The sequence below is a fragment of the Cetorhinus maximus genome, chromosome 2 (assembly GCF_964194155.1).
Source record: "Cetorhinus maximus chromosome 2, sCetMax3.hap1.1, whole genome shotgun sequence".
Classification (NCBI taxonomy): Eukaryota; Metazoa; Chordata; class Chondrichthyes; order Lamniformes; family Cetorhinidae; genus Cetorhinus; species Cetorhinus maximus.
In genome coordinates this window covers 186,175,471-186,195,130 of record NC_135880.1, presented here as the reverse complement: position 1 = coordinate 186,195,130, position 19,660 = coordinate 186,175,471, and the positions used below count along the sequence as shown (strand labels likewise).

The 19,660-nt window shown below is 43.7% G+C and overlaps 1 protein-coding gene across 4 annotated transcripts in view; it reads left to right on the top strand.

The window, feature by feature from the left end:
• The window catches only part of aplp2 (amyloid beta (A4) precursor-like protein 2), a 172,247-nt gene that overhangs the window by 46,771 nt on the left and 105,816 nt on the right, over positions 1–19,660 (top strand). For all 4 annotated transcript variants that reach the window (XM_078530649.1, XM_078530639.1, XM_078530630.1 and 1 more), the window contains exon 2: positions 19,464–19,637. In XM_078530649.1, the coding sequence (XP_078386775.1) occupies positions 19,464–19,637 (174 nt within the window). The remainder of the gene's footprint in view (positions 1–19,463; positions 19,638–19,660) is intronic.

The window sequence follows — 19,660 nt, the reverse complement described above, 5'->3', positions numbered from 1 at the left end:
ATTTCACTGCATTAAATTTACTCTCCCATATGTGCCCTTTCAGCAGCCTATCCATGTCCTCTTAAAGTCTGCTACTATCCTCCTTACTGTTTACAACATTCCCAATTTCTGTGTCATCTGCCAATTTGAAGTGATGCCCTTTATACAAAAGCCCAGGTCAAAAGAGCAAAAGCCAGGGACCATAAATATAAGCTAGTCATTAATAACCCAATCAGAAACCTCATGAATCCAAACTCGGATTGTTCTCACTAGAGCGACAGAGATTGAGGGGCGACTTGATAGAAGTTTACAAAATTGAGTGGCATGGACAGAGTAGATAGTCAGAAGCTTTTTCCCAGGGTGGAAGAGTCAATTACTAGGGGACATAGATTTAAAGTGAGAGGAGAAAACTATAGAGGAAATGTGCGGGGCAAGTTTTTTACGCAGAGGGTAGTGAGTGTCTGGAATTCGCTGCCAGAGGAGGTGGTGGAAGCAGGTACGATAGTGGTGTTTAAGAGGCAGCTTGACAAATACATGAATAGGATGGGAATAGAGGGATATGGACCCCGTAAGTGCAAAATGTTTTAGTTGATGGGCAATATGATCGGCGCAGGCTTGGAGGGCCGAAGGGCCTGTTCCTGTGCTGTACTTTTCTTTGTTCTTTGTTCTTTGAATTTAGGAGAAACCTCTTAGTGGTGAGAATCCAGAAATCACTACCATATTGGAGTGATTAACCTGATCAACTTAATAATCAGGGAAAGCAAGTTAAGTACATAGGAAATAAATTACTATAAGGTTATCTTGGCAGTGGGAGATGAAGTCAGTCACGCAGGAGGAGGCTTTTGGAGCATGCTCTATTTCTATGCTGTGGGCTATCCCCTTTCCTGGATCAGCTACTTAATCCTTGTGGTTCAGAGGTCTGCTCTGGATATCAGTGACCCAATGTACACTTTACTTGTGCTACAGGCAACATTTTTATGAACCTAAACCCTTAGCATGTAAATCAATATCAACATAAAAACACTGATACAAATATGTGCTAATGTGTACTCAGAATCCGGTTGCTTGGTTTCTTTAGAGACAGACAAGATTGGGTGGTCGAACCGTCCAGTTCTGTAAGTCACATTGATAGCAGACCAGGCTATCCTCTTCTGACTGCAGCCACAAGTCTCTTGCACATCCAGTTCTTATATCCTTCTATCGGACCTGCATGCCACATTTGCAATGATGTAGCTTTCTCATTGGCACAGTGCTTTCAGCCTCAAGTTACCCGCCCCCCCACCTCCAATGAGATGATACGTCCTTGGGGTCACCACAACTGTCCACATCCTGATTGCAGCATTTAAGCCATTGCCGGGCTGGTCCTTTGTTCCAGGCTTGTGTGTGTAGGTGTGGAGGTGTAGACTTGTTTCTGCCTACATGTCTGGGTTTGTGTTCTCTCTTCTGGTTATTATCTAGGCATGTTCACTCCCTTCTGGTTGGTGTCTTTTGTTGAAGCATTCTTTATTTCGTTTGAGAAGTTTGCTAAACAGATGAACTGGCCAAAGGAAAACTGGACATTGCCTATGCAAAGCAAATTGACAGGTAGTGCACAGGGAATTTATGCTTCACTGTCAGAGGAGGTATTTTAGGGATTATGATGTGGTAAAACAGGCCATTTTGAGTGCTTATGAATTGGTCCCTGAAGCATACAGACAAAAGTTTTGAAATTTAAGGAAACAGCCTGGGCAGATTTACATTGAATTTGAAAGGCTTAAACAAAGTAGTTTTGACAGGTGGATACCAGCATTAGGAGTTGAAACCACCTATAAAGTTGTCAGAGATCATTCTCTTGGAAGAGTTTAAAAACTCCCTGCCTTCTGTAATAAGAACCCATATGGAAAACCGAAGGGTTGCAACTGCTGGACAGGCAGCAGTAATGGCTGACGATTATGAGCTGACCCAAACCTTTTTTCCATCACACCCATAAATTTGAAAAGGATAGAAAGTGGTTGAGTGAAAAGAAGGAAAGGAGCCAGGGTAAAGAATGGATAGCTGGGATTACTTTGAGATCTCCTCCCCAGACCAGGAAGGAAGATATTGAGGGTGGAGGTGAAACTTGGAGGCTGAAGTGTTACCACTGTAATAAACTGAACATTTGTTCAGAATGCTGGAAATTGCAAGGAAAGCCAATGGGACTTATCGGGGGTTCGTAAGAGTGAGTCGGAAAAGAGAACTCAAAAATAAAATGCCCGGATCAATTTGTAGCTTTAACTACAAATAAGGGTCTGGAAGTAAACATTGTTGTGAATGCAGGTAATGTAAATAAGGTAGATGAGAGATATGAAGGGTTTTTCCTCAAATGATGTAGCTAAATCCATAACAAAAACAAAAACAGAATTACCTGGAAAAACTCAGCAGGTCTGGCAGCATCGGTGGAGAAGAAAAGAGTTGACTTTTCGAGTCCAATGACCCTTCAACAGAACTGAGTGTAGTTAGGAGAGGGGTGAAATATAAGCTGGTTTAAGGTGGGGGGGTGGGGTGGGGGGAGAGAAGTTGAGGGTGGGGTGGTTGTAGGGACAAGCAAGCAGTGATAGGAGCAGAGAATCAAAAGATGTCACAGACAAAAGGATCAAAGAGGTGTTGAAGGTGGTGATATTATCTAAGAGAATGTGCTAATTAAGAATGGATGGCAGGACACTCAAGGTACAGCTCTAGTGGGGGTGGGGTGGAAAGATTGACAAGGTATTAGCTGTAGATTTAAAAATAATGGAAATAGGTGGGACAAGAAAAATCTATATAAATTATTGAAAAAAACAAAAGGGAGGGGGGAAGAAATGGGGTGGGGATGGGAGGAGGGAGTTTAAGATCTAAAGTTGTTGAATTCAATATTCAGCCCGGAAGGCTGTAAAGTGCCTAGTCGGAAGATGAGGTGCTGTTCCTCCAGTTTGCGTTGGGTTTCACTGGAACAATGCAGCAAGCCAAGGACAGACGTGGGCAAGAGAACAGGGTGGAGTGTTAAAATGGCAAGCGACAGGGAGCTTTGGGTCTTTCTTGCGGACAGACCGCAGGTGTTCTGCAAAGCGGTCGCCCAGTTTGCGTTTGGTTTCTCCAATGTAGAGGAGACCGCATTGGGAGCAACGAATGCAGTAGACTAAGTTAGGGGAAATGCAAGTGAAATGCTGCTTCACTTGAAAGGAGTGTTTGGGCCCTTGGACGGTGGGGAGAGAGGAAGTGAAGGGGCAGGTGTTGCTTCTTCTGCGTGGGCATGGGGAGGTGCCATAGGTGGGGGTTGAGGAGTAGGGGGTGATGGAGGAGTGGACCAGGGTGTCCCGGAGTGAACGATCCCTACGGAATGCCGCCAGGGCGGGTGAAGGGAAGATGTGTTTGGTGGTGGCATAATGCTGGAGTTGGCGGAAATGGCGGAGGATGATCCTTTGAATGCGGAGGCTGGTGGGGTGATAAGTGAGGACAAGGGGGACCCTATCATGTTTCTGGGAGGGAGGAGAAGGCGTGAGGGCGGATGCGCGGGAGATGGGCCGGACACGGTTGAGGGCCCTGTCAACGACCGTGGGTGGAAAACCTCGGTTAAAGAAGAAGGAAGACATGTCAGAGGAACTGTTTTTGAAGGTAGCGTTATCAGAACAGATGCAACGGAGGCGAAGGAACTGAGAGAATGGGATGGAGTCCTTACAGGAAGCGGGGTGTGAGGAGCTGTAGTCGAGGTAGCTGTGGGAGTCTGTAGGCTTGTAATGGATATTGGTGGACAGTCTATCATCAGAAATTGAGACAGAGAGGTCAAGGAAGGGAAGAGAAGTGTCAGAGACGGACCATATGAAAATGATGGAGGGGTGGAGATTGGAAGCAAAATTAATAAATTTTTCCAGGTCCCGACGAGAGCATGAAGCAGCACCGAAGTAATCATCGATGTACCGGAGAAAGAGTTGTGGGAGGGGGCCGGAGTAGGACTGGAACAACGAATGTTCCACATACCCCATAAAGAGACAGGCATAGCTGGGGCCCATGCGGGTACCCATAGCCACACCTTTTATTTGGAGGAAGTGAGAGGAGTTAAAGGAGAAATTGTTCAGTGTGAGAACAAGTTCAGCCAGACGGAGGAGAGTAGTGGTGGATGGGGATTGTTTGGGCCTCTGTTCAAGGAAGAAGCTAAGGGCCCTCAGACCATCCTGGTGGGGGATGGAGGTGTAGAGGGATTGGACATCCATGGTGAAGAGGAAGCGGTTGGGGCCAGGGAACTGGAAATTGTTGATGTGACGTAAGGTGTCAGAGGAATCACGGATGTAGGTGGGAAGGGACTGGACAATGGGAGAGAGAAGGGAGTCAAGATAACGAGAAATGAGTTCCGTGGGGCAGGAACAGGCTGACACGATCGGTCTGCCAGGACAGTTCTGTTTGTGGATTTTGGATAGGAGGCAGAAGAGGGCCGTCCGAGGTTGGGCGACTATCAGGTTGGAAGCTATGGGAGGAAGATCTCCAGAGGAAATGAGGTCAGTGACAGTCCTGGAAACAATGGCTTGATGTTCTGTGGTGGGGTCATGGTCCAGGGAGAGGTAGGAGGAAGTGTCTGCGAGTTGACGCTCAGCCTCCGCGAGGTCAGTCCATACCTATATTAAGGGACACGGGAGCTCCTCAAACTCTTTTACTGGAGAAGGACCTAGTTTTCCCTCCGGAGTGTTCAATGAAAGCTAAAGTATTGGTAAACAGGATAAGTGGAGTGTATATCCCGGTTCCATTGTGCAAGGTTCAATTGGAATGTGATTTGTTGTCTGGATCGGTAGTTGCAGGAGTGGCTAAGAAATTACCCGTGAATGGAGTGGATCTACTCCTGGGGAATGATTTGGCAGGTGTGAAGGTTATAGCTCATGGGGAAGAGGGTAGCTTGGACAAAAACTCAGAAAACTGAGTCATGGCAAATGGATGTTTTCCACACTGGAGGATGGTAGAATGCTGTGTTCCCTAAGGGTCAGTGCTAGGTCCTCTACTAAATATATAAATGATTTGGATGTTGGAGTACAGAGTAAAATTTGAAAATTTGCAGATAACACCAAACTTTTATGAGGATAATCCCAATATAGTAGAGAAATTAGAATTGTTTTTGGTTTGGAAGAGATAGCAAGATGCAATATTAACCTAGTGGCACAGTCCTAAAGAGTGTGCAGGGAGAGAGGGACCCTCGGGGCTTATGTGGATGGATCTTTGAAGGTGGCAGGATTTTGTGAGAGAGAGGTTAGCAAAGCATATGGAATTTTGGGCTTTTAAATAGAGGCATTGAACACAAAAGCAGGGAAATTGTGCTGAACTTTGATTAGGCCAGAATGAGAATATTGGATATTTTGGACCAGTTTTTGTTGAATACCCGCAGGCCTTGAGGAAAGTACAACAGTCCACAATATTGGCTTTTGATATTAATCCAGTTCTGGTCACCACACTTCAGGAAAGAAGAAGGGTCTTTGACAGGGTGCAGAGGAGATTATTAAGACTACTTCCAGGGATGGGGGACTTTAGCTACAAGGTTAAGTTGGAGAAGCTGGGGTTGTCCTTGGATTGAAGGAGTTTGAAGGGAGATCTGAGGGAGGTGTACAAGATGACAACAGATTTCGATCTCAGATAGACAAAGCAAAGCTGTTGCCTTTAGCTGATGCTACAAGCACTTTGGGATATAGGTTTAATGTTAAGGGCAAGTGATCCAGGGAATGGGAGCAAAAACTTAATGCACCGACTGGTAATGACCTGGAACTTGCTGCCTTACAGGATGTTGGAAGCAGAGATGAACAGTGATTTTAAAGGGAGATTGGGTGGGCATTTGAGGGAAATAAACTTACAGGGCTGCAGAGATAGTGTGGAGTAATGGGATGGACTATATCTCCAGAGAACTGGCATGGACTTCATGTGCCGAATGGTGGCCTCCTGTGCCGTCCTGACTCTGATTCGATGTGGCACTGTGTCAAATTGTGCTTTATAATGCTCCTGTGAAGTACCTTGGAATATTTTATTATGTTAAAAGTGCCATATAAATGCAAGTTCTTGTTGATAAAACTCAACTAATTGTGGGAAGAATCTTAGAGAATGGAGTAGAAAAACAATAAGAGGGAACCCAAATAAATCCTCAAAATATTGCCTCATAAATGTAAATGGATTATTGAATTTTTCCTGTAATTGCAGAACCAGGATTTCTTTATACAGAATAAGCAGTAACCAAGTGAGGATAGACATTGGAAGAAATCTCCCTCTGCTCAGTCACTGGGGCTGTTTTATTGTACTGGAGTCTGTTGGAAGGATGGTTTGTGTCTGTTTATCTTCCATACTGATAAATTCTGATTTGTTGGGTGTTCTGAATGATGTGCTGCAGTGTTATGGAAGGATTGACTCACTATTGAGCTGGGAGGTCGCATTGCTGCCCTTGAGTCGACTGCTTTCCAGCTAATTGTCAAATATTTTGAAGTAGTTCTTGTTAAATTTTCATAGGACTTCAGAAAAGTATAACAGATGGATTGCGATGCTGGCTTTGGATATTAATTGCCTCCTTTACAATTAGTGGACAACAGGATTTTGTTTATTATAAGTGGGAGAGGAGGTGGTTCAGTTGTGACCCCAGTGGAGCATTGAAGGCACCTCTGTTCATCAGATGGAAGCTTTGGAGCTTAAGTTGATTCCTTTTCATTTCCATACATCAGGGGCACATATTAAGAATGGTACAGAGGATGAATTCTGAACCTGTTGAATCATTTGAAGTGCAGTTTCCATTCTAGTGGAAACTTTGGCTTTTACTGTTTATATTGAATTCCCCATGGACAGTTACACTCCATGAATCCATTAAATGTTTCAGTTTGAATACTCCTGAATATAGTAATCAAGTGATGCGATTCCTGTGGTTGATTTTATCTAAGTTCCCAAACAACATCAAAAGGAGAAGCAAGAACAGAAACTGATGTAACTGTCTCATTTTATCCTGCATGGTGCCATACTTGAAGCAAATTGAATGATCTTCAAAGTAGGTAGAAGGTGTTTTTTTCTCTAATGAAAGGGAAGCAGAAGGATTTGCATTGGCAGTAACGTTTCATTTGTATGAATGTAATTGCTTGGCAACTGGTAGCATAGAAACCTTAAAAGCAGGATTTAAATAAAAGAAGTGCTTGTTTACAGTTTAATTAAGGTCAAAGCAAAAATAAAAGCAAAGAACTGCAGATGCTGGAAATCCAAAACAAAAACAAAAATACCTGGAAAAACTCAGCAGGTCTGGCAGCATCTGTGGAGAGGAGCATAGTTAACGTTTCGAGTCCGCATGACTCTTCAACAGAACTAAGGAAAAATAGAAAAGGGGTGAAATATAAGCTGGTTTAAAGGTGGTGGGGTGGGGGGGGAAGAGACAAGAAAAGCTGGATAGAGGGCCAGTGATAGGTGGAGATAACCAAAAGATGTCACAGACAAAAGGACAAAGAGGTGTTGAAGGTAGTGATATTATCTAAAGGAATATGCTAATTAAGGGTGGAAAGCAGGACGAGTAAGGTACAGATAGCCCTTGTGGGGATGGGGTGGGGTGAAGGAATCGAAAAAGGCTAAAAGGTAGAGATAAAACAATGGATGGAAATACATTTAAAAATAATGGAAATAGGTGGGAAAAGAAAAATCTATATAAATTATTGGAAAAAACAAAAAGGAGGGGGAAAATCGGAAAGGGGGTGAGGATGGAGGAGAGTGAGTTCATGATCTAAAGTTGTTGAACTCAATATTCAGTCCGGAAGGCTGTAAAGTGCCTAGTCTAAAGATGAGGTGCTGTTCCTCCAGTTTGCGTTGAGCTTCACTGGAACAATGCAGCAAGCCAAGGATGGACATGTGGGCATGAGAGCAGGGTGGAGTGTTGAAATGGCAAGCGACAGGGAGGTCTGGGTAATGCTTGCGGACAGACCGAAGGTGTTCTGCAAAGCAGTCACCCAGTCTGTGATTGGTCTCTCCAATGTAGAGGAAACCGCATTGGGAGCAACGAATGCAAAAGACTAAGTTGAGGGAAGTGCAAGTGAAATGCTGCTTCACTTGAAATGAGTATTTGGACCCTTGGACGGTGCGGAGAGGGGAAGTAAAGGGGCAGGTGTTGCATCTTCTGCGGTTGCATGGGATGGTGCCGTGGGAGGGGGTTGAGGTGTAGGGGGTGATGGAGGAGTGGACCAGGGTATCACGGAGGGAACGATCCCTACAGAATGCTGCCGGGGGGGTGAAGGGAAGATGTGTTTGGTGGTGGTATCATGCTGGAGTTGGTGGAAATGGCGGAGGATGATCCTTTGAATGCGGAGGCTGGTGGGGTGATAAGTGAGGACAAGGGGCCCCTATCATGTTTTTGGGAGGGAGAGGAAGGTGTGAGGGTGGTTGCGCGGGAGATGGGCCGGACACGGTTGAGGGCCCTGTCAACCACCGTGGGTGGAAAACCTCAGTTAAGGAAGAAGGAGGACATGTCAGAGGAACTGTCACTTTGCACCAATAATGATCACTTAAAGTAAATACGCTGACTTGTGGGTGATTGCCACTTGGAGCTCTGTAAAGCATACGTGCCTATCTGCAAAACTTGGACAAGAGTCATAGAGTCATTTACGGCAGCTTTGGAAAAGTTGACAAAAACAATGTACAATTGGAAAAACCATTTTGAATGAAAGCCAATGACCAAGGCTACTGTTTCAAGGCAATTGGATAAATTAAATTCCTTTTATAACATTGTATTTCAGAGTTTTTATTGGTGTTTTGGAATCATTCAAATTGACATACTGTGAAGACTGAATCCCAGTGGCATTACACGGCATCCAACAGCATACAACAAACAGTAGTTCCAGTGGGAGTACAGTATGATATGAAATTGCCATGATTTCAACTTAAAGATTGCATAATATTTTGTTCGTTGCAACTTGGAGGATGGGAATACGATTTGGGCTTACACTAGTTGAAGAGGATAGGATGAGACAGCATTGGTATTCAAAATTTACTTCAGTGTGCAAGAGTGAGCAGAGTCCATAAAACTTGAGTTTTGGCATTGCTTTGGTGTATTTTTTTTAGCTTTTTGAACTATGATTTAGCATTTGAAGTCAAAAGTAATGTATTACCAGCTCTGTACACGGTCATCAAAAACTCTTAAGGAAACAAGAGTCCTTAGTCCAGTCCGCAACTGGCAGTATGGGCCATGGGACAGTATGAAGAGGGAGGAATGGAATTTGTCCTGTGAATTAGCCATTGAATTCGTGAGAAACTGTTGGGAGGGGTGTTGGGGAGGAAATCTGGTTCCATGGATTGTGTACAATGTCTGAAGAATTACCCATTAAGCAGATATATGTGTATCTTTCTTCAACAGAGAAGAAACCTTATCCAGGCTCCCTTTCAAGCTGTTCTATCTCCCTCTGCTGGAAGATCCTTGCAAGAGCTGAATAGCTGAGGATCAATTGCCCAGAATTTGGTGAAAATGTACAGGAAGTCCTTGCTTAACATCGTCCCTCACATTGTTCTTTTGTGTTAACATCGCTTTCCAGTTAGAGCCATACATTTGCATTGTGTCATTGCTGTTTCATGTTAATATTGCTGTCAGTCAGATGTTCCTGTGTAATTCCTATGTTGAGCCTGCGCGGGGTGGGTCTCTGGTAAGGTGGGGAGCAGGTAATCTTGGGAGGTGATTATGAACCTCAGACTATTTTGTATAATGTTGTGCTTTCCAGGAACCAATTAATTATATTCCAATTAAATTAATAATTTCCAGGAATCAATTAATTAATAACATGTGAACAACACAAACTGTTATAGTTATGCAGTTTAGCCAGCAACTTGTGTAGAAAGAGATTCTTCATGAATTGTTTTGTATTACCGTAACAAAAGTTACGTATCACTCTTAACCTCACGGTGATTTTTATGAAGTTGTACATTTGTATATTAATGGACCATTAAGCTCGCCACCTAGCTAAGTGTAGTAATTAATAGCATAAGTACCTTCTTAATGATATGTTAATAGTTAATGCCAGCCAGTCAACCTCTGTGGCCCAGAAAGTGAACAATTAAAAGTGTGAAGTCTAACTGCTTCAAGGAGTGAATTGTTGAAGATTCGAAAATTGTACAATTTTAAAATTAAAAACTGTTCATTTCTGTCTTTTTTTTCTCTCTCTCTCTATCTCAATCCAATCTTTCCCTATTGCTTAATTTCTCTTTTCGTATCTGATTTGACTCTAATTCACCCTCCTTTCTCAGTTTGTTTACTCCTCAACCCTTAACTCTCATTGATTAAGGAGATACACTATTGGTCGCATTGTTCACCAAAGTCCCAGATATCCTGCTGCTCCCATTATCAGCATGCAGTTCTGCGAACTTTGGGCAAAAATAGTGCAGGAGGATCTCTGTCTAATTGGGCATTCTGTGAGAGATGCCCATTAGAGAAAATTCTGGGTTAGTGTGTTCAGTTTAGCACCCAAATACCAGCTGGACCATTGCTTCTTTGCTTCCTTACTCCTTTTAGATAAAACTACTACTTGCTTTTCTTTTATCTATTTTGATAGTATCACATTGTTATATTGTCTCCATCACACCTCCTGGATCCACCAGAACACAGTCCTTGGGAGGGTAGGGGAGGTGGAGGTTTCAGACTTTGTTAGCTGCCAGTACGTGCAGAGGAGCATCCCACAGATAATTTTGCTTCAGATTTTACCCTTCTCTTGATCTCCCCTTGATATCAATTGAGAGTATTACTGAAGAGGGTATCAGTTCAGTGATTGCACCTATGCTTTCAACACACTCTTATCAGTTGATAACTGGGGCAGTTCTCCGTGCCAGGCTACTACGCTGTGAATTAAATTGGACACTTGCTGCTTGTCAGCTGAATATTTCCTCCTCAATAGAACAAATCATTCTGGTTACCCCCTTTCATTGATGAGCAGTGTTGTCTGCCGTGGAGTCGCACTGCCAAAGTTAATCATTTCATTTTCAGAGATCATGACATACTAGATTCAGCTGATTAAGACCTGTAGCTGACTTTGAATATTGTAAGTCAAGCGTGTAATTTGGAATTATCTTTATAATCTGCTGTGGGTAAGGATATAAGAGGAAAAAGCAAGAGGAGACCTTATGGCTCCTTGTGCCTGCTCCACTATTCAATACAATCATGGTTGGTCATAGAACCATAGAACAGTTACAGCATAGAAGGAGGCCATTCGGCCCATCTTGTCCATGCCAGCCCGAGGACACCCAGGTGCCCTTTCTAATCCCACCTTCCTGCACCCGGTCCGTAGCCCTGCAGCTTATAGCGCTTTAGGTGCAGATCCAGGTACTTTTTAAAAGAGTTTAGAGTTTCTGCCTCTACCACCAACTTGGGCAGCGAATTCCAGACACCCACCACCCTCTGCGTAAAAAAGTTCTTCCTCATGTCCCCCCTACACCTTCTGCCACTTATCTTGAATCTATGTCCTCTGGTTCTAGAATTCTCCATCAAGGGAAACAATTTTATCCTGTCCACTCTATCTATTTCCCTCATAATTTTATACATTTAAATCAAGTCACCTCTCAGCCTTCTTTGTTCTAAGGAAAATAACCCCAACCTATCCAATCTCTCCTCGTAGCTACTCTTTTCTAACCCTGGCAACATTCTTGTAAACCTCCTCTGCACTCTCTCCAGAGCTATTACGTCCTTCCTGTAATGTGGTGACCAGAACTGCACACAATACTCCAGTTGTGGCCTCACTAGTGTTTTATACAATTCCAACATTATATCCTTACTTTTATATTCTATACCTCTGCCAGTGAAGGAGAGCATTCCATTTGCCTTCTTTACAACCTTGTCAACTTGAACTGCTGCCTTCAGGGACCTGTGTACTTGTACGCCAAGATCTCTCACTTCATCTACCCCTCTTAGTATATTCTCATTTATTTTGTAATCCCTGTAACTGACCTCCCTAAGTGTATGACCTCACACTTCTCTCTGTTAAAATCCATCTGCCACTTTACTGCCCACTCCACGAACCCATCTATATCGTTTTGGAGATTATGGCTATTCTCTATACTATCCACTATTTGGCCAATCTTTGTGTCATCTACAAATTTCCCAATTGTGCCACCCATGTTCACATCCAAATCGTTAATATATAACACAAACAACAAGGGTTCCAACACCGAGCCCTGTGGAACACCACTTGAGACAACTTTCCATTCACAAGGGCATCCATCGACCATTACCCTTTGTCTCCTGTTGCAAAGCCAACCTTTTATCCAGTTTGCCACATTACCCTGAATCCCATGGGCTTTTACTTTCCTGACCAATCTGCCATGTGGGACCTTGTCAAATGCCTTGCTAAAATCCATGTACACAACATTCACTGCACTACCTTCATCAACCCTTCTTGTCACTTCCTCAAAGAATTCAATCAAATTTGTGAGGCAAGACCTTCCTTTAACAAATCCATGTTGACCATTCCTGACTAGTCCATGCCTTTCCACATGACAGTTAATCCTATCTCTCAGGATTGATTCTACGAATTTGCTCACCACCGATGTAAGACTAACTGGCCGATAATTGTTTGGCATTTCCTTTGATCCCATTTCAAACAATGGAACTACGTTTGCATTTCTCCAGTCCTCCGGTACCTCCCCTGTATCTAGTGAAGAATGGAAAATCATCCTCACAGCATGTGCTATCTCATCCCCGGCTTCCTTCAGCCTCGGAAACAATCCATCTGTCCCTGGTGACTTATCAACTTTCGAGGATTTCAACCCTTCGAGTACTTCCTCTCTCTTTATGACTATCCTGTCTAATACCTCGCAATGTTCCTCCTGGACTACTATATCTACATCCTCCCTTTCTTTTGTGAACACAGTGACAAAATATTCATTCAAAACCCTTCCCACAGCCTCTGCATCTACATACAAGTTTCCATCTTCACCTCTGATAGGTCCCACTTTTTCCTTAACTAACCTATCCATGGTATAGTAACCTCCATGGGTGGGGCAAAGAGGCAGGTCACGAATCCGAAGCCGGGATTGACCTTGACGTGCTTGAGCATGTTAAGAACTTCCCACCCCCTCATGGCTCACGCCTCCCTTGCCCCTGCCCCCTCCCCCTGCCCCCTGTCTTTCCCACAGTCACTACTCATCAAATCAGAGCTGTCCATGTTTGCACTCCCGATGACACTGGCGATTTCACGTGTTTAACCTTGTTTGGACTGCAGAAGAGTTGTAATGCTAAGATAATTTATATGGGAACAGCTTTCTCTCATTTTTCAGTACTTAAGTCTCTCTAGAGAACAGCTAATCAAAACTGTGCGCACAGTAGCTCAGTGGCAAAATGACCGTGGCACCAACGTTTAAGCATATCGGGATGGCAGGCAAATTTGCCCTCAAAGCTCAAAGCAGACTACTAAAAACCAAAGACTTCTCTTTCTCAGTGGTGAGGAACCCCGAACAAGGTTAGAGATTAGAAAAATCAAAAAGGAGTGAAGACACGATACAGATGCCTAGATATGGCTACGGTCAGTTGATGCCATTGAAGGAGAACTGTTGAGCAGAAGTTTGAAATTCACTTTCCACGAGTTTACACATCTGCATGGTTACTGACACTGATGGATGTGTGTTCATATTGAGGATTTATCCACGAATGAGGTGACAGCACTGAGTTTATTTAAAGCCCATAAAATTAAAACAGAGCAACCGCTGAGAAAGACTTGTCGAATAGGTTTGTCAGTATTGAGTAAAAACTTAGCTTGAGGATTCCAGTACCCTCCAAAGACAACATGACTTTAGTGAAAGATTGGAGATTAACACAATGAAAACATTCAACCATTTGGAGATGTGGAAAGAGCAGATCTTTCAGAAAAGGCGGATGTTGTGAAGGTGGGAAATAAAATATTCAAGGAGATGAAATAAGCAGATTTGTTAACTTGATGGAGGGCCTGGAATTGATAAGAGCAGCTGGCGTGAAAAAGATTCTATGCCAGTTCCATTTGTGTCTGCATCTGTACGGCTGCTTCAAAAGTAGTTATAATCCCTCTGCGCTCAGTGAAGCATAGCACAAACTGGACATTACAGAGGCAGTAAAATAGTTGGTATAAATTTCTTATCTGTTAGTCTCGAGTCCAGTTGTAATAAGAACACTTCCAATTATATTCAGACAGGAGAGCCCCGCCTAGTTGGATACAGCTTGGGTGGTGCTTGTTTACGAACACGCACTGCGCACCGCTTCCTGCCAAAGCTCCATTTTAAACAACTGCTGAGACATTTTGCTACGCTCTAATTAAAATGAAATGTGTTTACTGTAGCATTGGATTGATATATAGTAGCTGAAATAACTGGAGAGGATAACCAGTTAGATATTGATTAAAATATGATTTATAGATCTGCAGATTCAGCTGTCCTTCATTACGACCTCGTCATTGCCCAGTGTAAACTGGTATCCTGCATCTCTGTTTAGAAACCTTGTGCTTCTCTGAAGTCAGGTGATTTTCAAAGGAAAGACTGGTGATGCTGATTGTGCAGGGATCTGTAGGACATAGATGAAAAGTTATAAACTATGAATACCATCTTGTGATTTTATGATCATCAACATCTTTTGATCTCCGGTTGTTGCTTTGACCAAGTGAAAGCTCCACAAATATTCCCACCCTCAATAAAGGGGGCAGCCCAGCCCATCAGTGCAGAAGATATGGCTGAAGCGTTCGCAACAACCTTCAGCCAGAAGTGCCAAGTGGATGATCTATCTCGGCCTCTTCCAGAGGCCCCCAGTACCAGAAGTGCCAGTCTTCAGCCAATTCGATTCACTACATGTGATATCAAGAAACAGCTGAAGGCACAGGATACTGCAAAGGCTATGGGCCCTGACGATATCTGGGCAATAGTACAGAACTGTTGTGCTCCAGAACATGCCGTGGCCCAAGCCGAGCTGTTCTAGTACAGCTACAACACTGGCATTTGCCCAACAATGTGGAGAATTTCCCAGCTATATCCTGTACGCACAAAGCAGGACAAATCCAACCCGGCCAATTGCCGCCCCATCAGTCTATTCTCGATCATCAGTAAAGTAATGGGAGTCATCAACAGTGCTATCAAGCGGCACATGCTTAGCAATAACCTACTCACTGATGCTCAGTTTGGGTTCCACCAGGGACAGTTAGCTCCTGACCTCATTACAGCCTTGGTCCAAACATGGACAAAAGAGCTGAGCTCCAGAGGTGAGAGTGACTGTCCTTGACATCAAGGCAGCATTTGACATAATGTGGTATCAAGGAGCCCTGGCAAAACTGGAGTCAATGGGAATCGGGGAAAACTTTCCGCTGGTTGGAGTTGTACCTAGCACAAAGGAAGATGGTTGTGGATTTTGGAAGTCAATCACCTCAGTTCCAGGACATCACTGCAGGAGTTCATCAGGGTAGTGTCCTTGGCCCACCCATCTTCAGTTGCTTCATAAATGATCTTCCTTCCAACATAAGGTCAGAAGTGAGTGTGTTCGCTGATGATTGCACAGATACTGCAGCAGTCCATGTCCAAATGCAGCAAGACCTGGACAATATCCAGGCTTGGGCTGACAAGTGGCAAGTAATATTTGTGCCACACAAGTGCCAGGCACTGACCATCTGCAGCAAGAGAATCTAACCATCTCCCCATGATAAACTGCATTACCATTGCTGAATTCCCCACTATCTACTTCCTGGGAGTTACCATTGACCAGAAACTGAACTGGACTTGCCATATAAATACTGTGGCTACAAAAGCAGGTTAGAGGCTAGGAATCCTCCGGCAAGTAATTCACCCACTGACTCCCCAAAACCTGTCCACCGTCTACAAGGTACAAGTCAGGTATGATGAAATACTCCCCACTTGCCTGGATGAGTACAACACTGAAGAAGGTGTTCACCGGCCAGAACAAAGCAGCCTGCTTGATTGGCACCCCATCTGCAAATATTCATTCTTCCCAAAACTGATGCCAAGCGGGCGCAGTGTGTACCATCTACAAGCTGCACTGCAGGAGTTCACCAAGCCGCCTTAACCAGCACCTTCCAAACCCATGACCACTAACATTTAGAAGGACAATGGCAGCAATTACATGGGAACACCACCACCTGGAAGTTCCTCTCCAAACCACTTATCATCCTGACTTTGGAAATATATCGCCGTTCCTTCACTGTCTCTGGGTTAAAATACGGAACTCCCTCCCTGACAGCACTGTGGGTGTACCTACAACTCATGGACTGCAGCAGTTCAAGAAGGCAGCTCACCACCACCTTCTCAAAGGCAGTTACGGGTGGGCAATAAATTCTGGCCTAATTAGCAAGGTCCACATCCCATCAATGAATAAAAAATAGAACGTGCATTTAGTTTGTGTTTTATGTTCTCTGTATGATCTAAAATGCTTAATCGTCAATGAAGGATTTAGTAAGAGTTTTGATAGTGAGAGAGACCTTTAATGAACACTGTCCATATCATTGAATCACATTGTATGTTGTTGTTGGTTAAAGCACAAGTTCTGGTCACATGTTGTAGAACCTCAAGTAGCCATTACAGTGAAGCCCTCAACACCCATGTGGAAGTAGGTAATGAATAAAATTGGTTTGTGCCACATGGGTAGAGCTGAGAAACACTAAGGGGCAAAAAACATTAGTGGGGGCTGTATATAGACCTCCAAACTGCAGTGGTGATGTTGGGAATGGCATTAAACAGGAAATTAGAGATGCATGCAATAAAGGATCATCTGTAATTATGGGTGACTTTAATCTGCATATAGATTAGGCAAATCAAATTAGTTACAATACCATAGAGGGGGAATTCCTGGAGTGTAAATGGGATGGTTTTCTTGACCAATACGTTGAGGAACCAACTCGAGAACAGGCCATCCGAGACTGGGTATATTGTGTAATGAGAGAGGAATAATTGGCAATCTGGTTGTGCGAGACCCCTTGGTGAGCAACCATAGTATGATAGAATTCTTCATCAAGATGGAGAGTAACCACTTTGATTCTGAGACTAGGGTCCTGAATCTTAATGAAGGAAACTACGATGATATGAGGTACAAGTTGGTTATGATGGATTGGGAAATGTTACTTAAAGGGATGATGGTGGATAGGCAATGGCAAACATTCAAAGAGCGCATGGGTGAACTGCAACAATTGTTCATTCCTGTCTGGCGCAAAAGTAAAACAGGAAAGGTGGCCAAACCATGACTTACAAGGGAAATTACAGATAGTATTAGATCCAAGGAAGAGGCATACAAATTGGCTAGAAAAAACAACAGACCTGAGGATTGGGAACAGTTTAGAATTCCGCAAAGGAGCACCAAGGGGTTGATTAAGAAGGGGAAAATAGAGTACGAGAATAAGCTTGCGGGGAACATAAAAACTGATTGTAAAAGTTTCTGTAGGTATGTGAAGAGAAAAAGATTGGTGAAGACAAATGTAGGTCCCTTACAGTCAGAAACAGGGGAATTTATATGGGGAACAAAGAAGTGGCTGACCAACTAAATTTTGGCAAATACTTTGGTTCTGTCTTCACAAAGGAGGACACAAATAACATACCAGAAATACTGGGAAACACAGGGTTTAGTGAGAGGGAGGAACTAAAAGAAATCAGTATTAGTCGGGAAATGGTGCTGGAGAAATTGAAGGCCGATAAGTCCCCAGGACCTGATAATCTACATCCCAGAGTACTTATGGAAGTGGCCCTAGAAATAGTGGATGCATTTGGTGGTCATCTTCCAAGATTCTATAGACTCTGGAACAGTTCCTCCAGATTGGAGGGTAGCTAATGTAACCCCACTATTTAAAAAGGGAGGTAGAGAGAAAGCAGGGAATTATAGACCAGTCAGCCTGACGTCAGTAGTGGAGAAAATTCTAGAATCCATTATAAAAGATTTAATAGCTGAGCACTTGGAAAACAGTGGTAGAATTGGACAGAGTCAGCATGGATTTACAAAAGGGAAACCATGCTTGACAAATCTACTGGAATTTTCCGAGGATGTAACTAGTGGAGTTGATGAGGGGGAGCCAGTGGATGTGGTTATTTGGACTTTCTGAAGGCTTTTGACAAAGTCCCAGAGAAGAGATTAGCGTGTAAAATTAAAGGGCATGGGATTGGGGGTAGTGTATTGCGATGGATAGAAAGCTGGTTGGCAGACAGGAAACAAGGAGTAGGAATAAATGGGTCTTTTTCCGAATGGCAGGCAGTGACCAGTGGAGTACCACAGGGATCGGTGCTGGGACCCCAGTTATTCTCAATATATATTAATGATTTAGATGAGGGAACTAAATGTTAATATATCCAAGTTTGCAGATGACACAAAGCTGGGTGGGAGGGTGAGCTGGGAGGAGAATACAGAGATGCTTCGGTGTGATTTGGACAAGCTGAGTGAATGGGCAAATGCATGGCAGATGCAGTACAATGTGGATAAATGTGAGGTTATCCACTTTGGTAGCAAAAACAGGAAGGCAGATTATTATCTGAGTGGCTATAAATTGAGAGAGGGGAATGTACAACGAGACCTGGGTGTCTTTGTACACCCTTCGCTGAAGGTAAGCATGCAGCTGCAGCAGGAGGTAAAGAAGGCAAATGGTTTGTTGGCCTTCATAATGAGACGATTCGAGTACAGGAGCAGGGATGTCTTGCTGCAATTATGTAGGGCCTTGGTGAGACCACACCTGGAATATTGTGTGCAGTTTTGGCCGCCTTATCTGAGGAAAGATGTTCTTGCTATGGAGGGAGTGCAGCAAAGGTTTACCAGACTGATTCCTGGGATGGTGGGGCTGACATAGGAGAGATTGAGTCAGTTAGGATTATATTCACGGGAGTTCAGAAGAATGACGGGGCGGGGGGATCTCATAGAAACCTATAAAATTCTAACAGGACTAGACAGGGTAGATGCAGGAAGGATGTTCCCGATGGTGGTGGAGTCCAGAACCAGGGGTCACAGTCTGAGGATACGGGGTAGACCATTTAAGACTGAGATGAGGAGAAATTTCTTCACCCAGAGAGTGGTGAGCATGTGGAATTCGCTGCCACAGAAAGCAGTTGAGGCCAAAACATTGTGTGTTTTCAAGAAGGAGTTAGATATAGCTCTTGGAGCGAAAGGGATCAAAGGATATGGGGAGAAAGTGGGAACTGGCTATTGAGTTGGATGATCAGCCATGATCATAATGAATGGCGGAGCAGGCTCGAAGGGCCGAATGGCCTACTCCTATTTTCTATGTTCTATGAGAGATTTGACAAAAGATAGGAAGAAGGCAGAATGGAATTAGGGTGATGACAATTCCATTGTATGAAGTACCATGGGATAAGTGTCAGTGGAATGATATTTCATGGTAATCCTGGGCTCTAAAACTTTAGTGCAGAGTGTGCGTGGTCATGGTGATAACACAGCCTGGTTTGTATTTCACTGTTGTGGTTCATCTTCTGTTTGAGTAGCAACTTCAAATACTCCATTAAGTTGGAAAATGGAAGGGAGTTGCAAAGTGAAGAATCACTGGCCAGGAAATTTATTGTTTTGGTTTCTTTTTCAGGCATTAGCAGCCAATACTGGAGCTGGATTTGCAGTGGCGGAACCACAGATCGCTATGTTTTGTGGGAAGCTAAATATGCATGTCAATATTCAGACTGGAAAATGGGAGCCTGATCCTTCAGGAACCAAAAGCTGCTTAGAAACCAAGGAAGAGATTCTGCAGTATTGTCGAGAGGTGAGTCTGGGAATGACATGTCG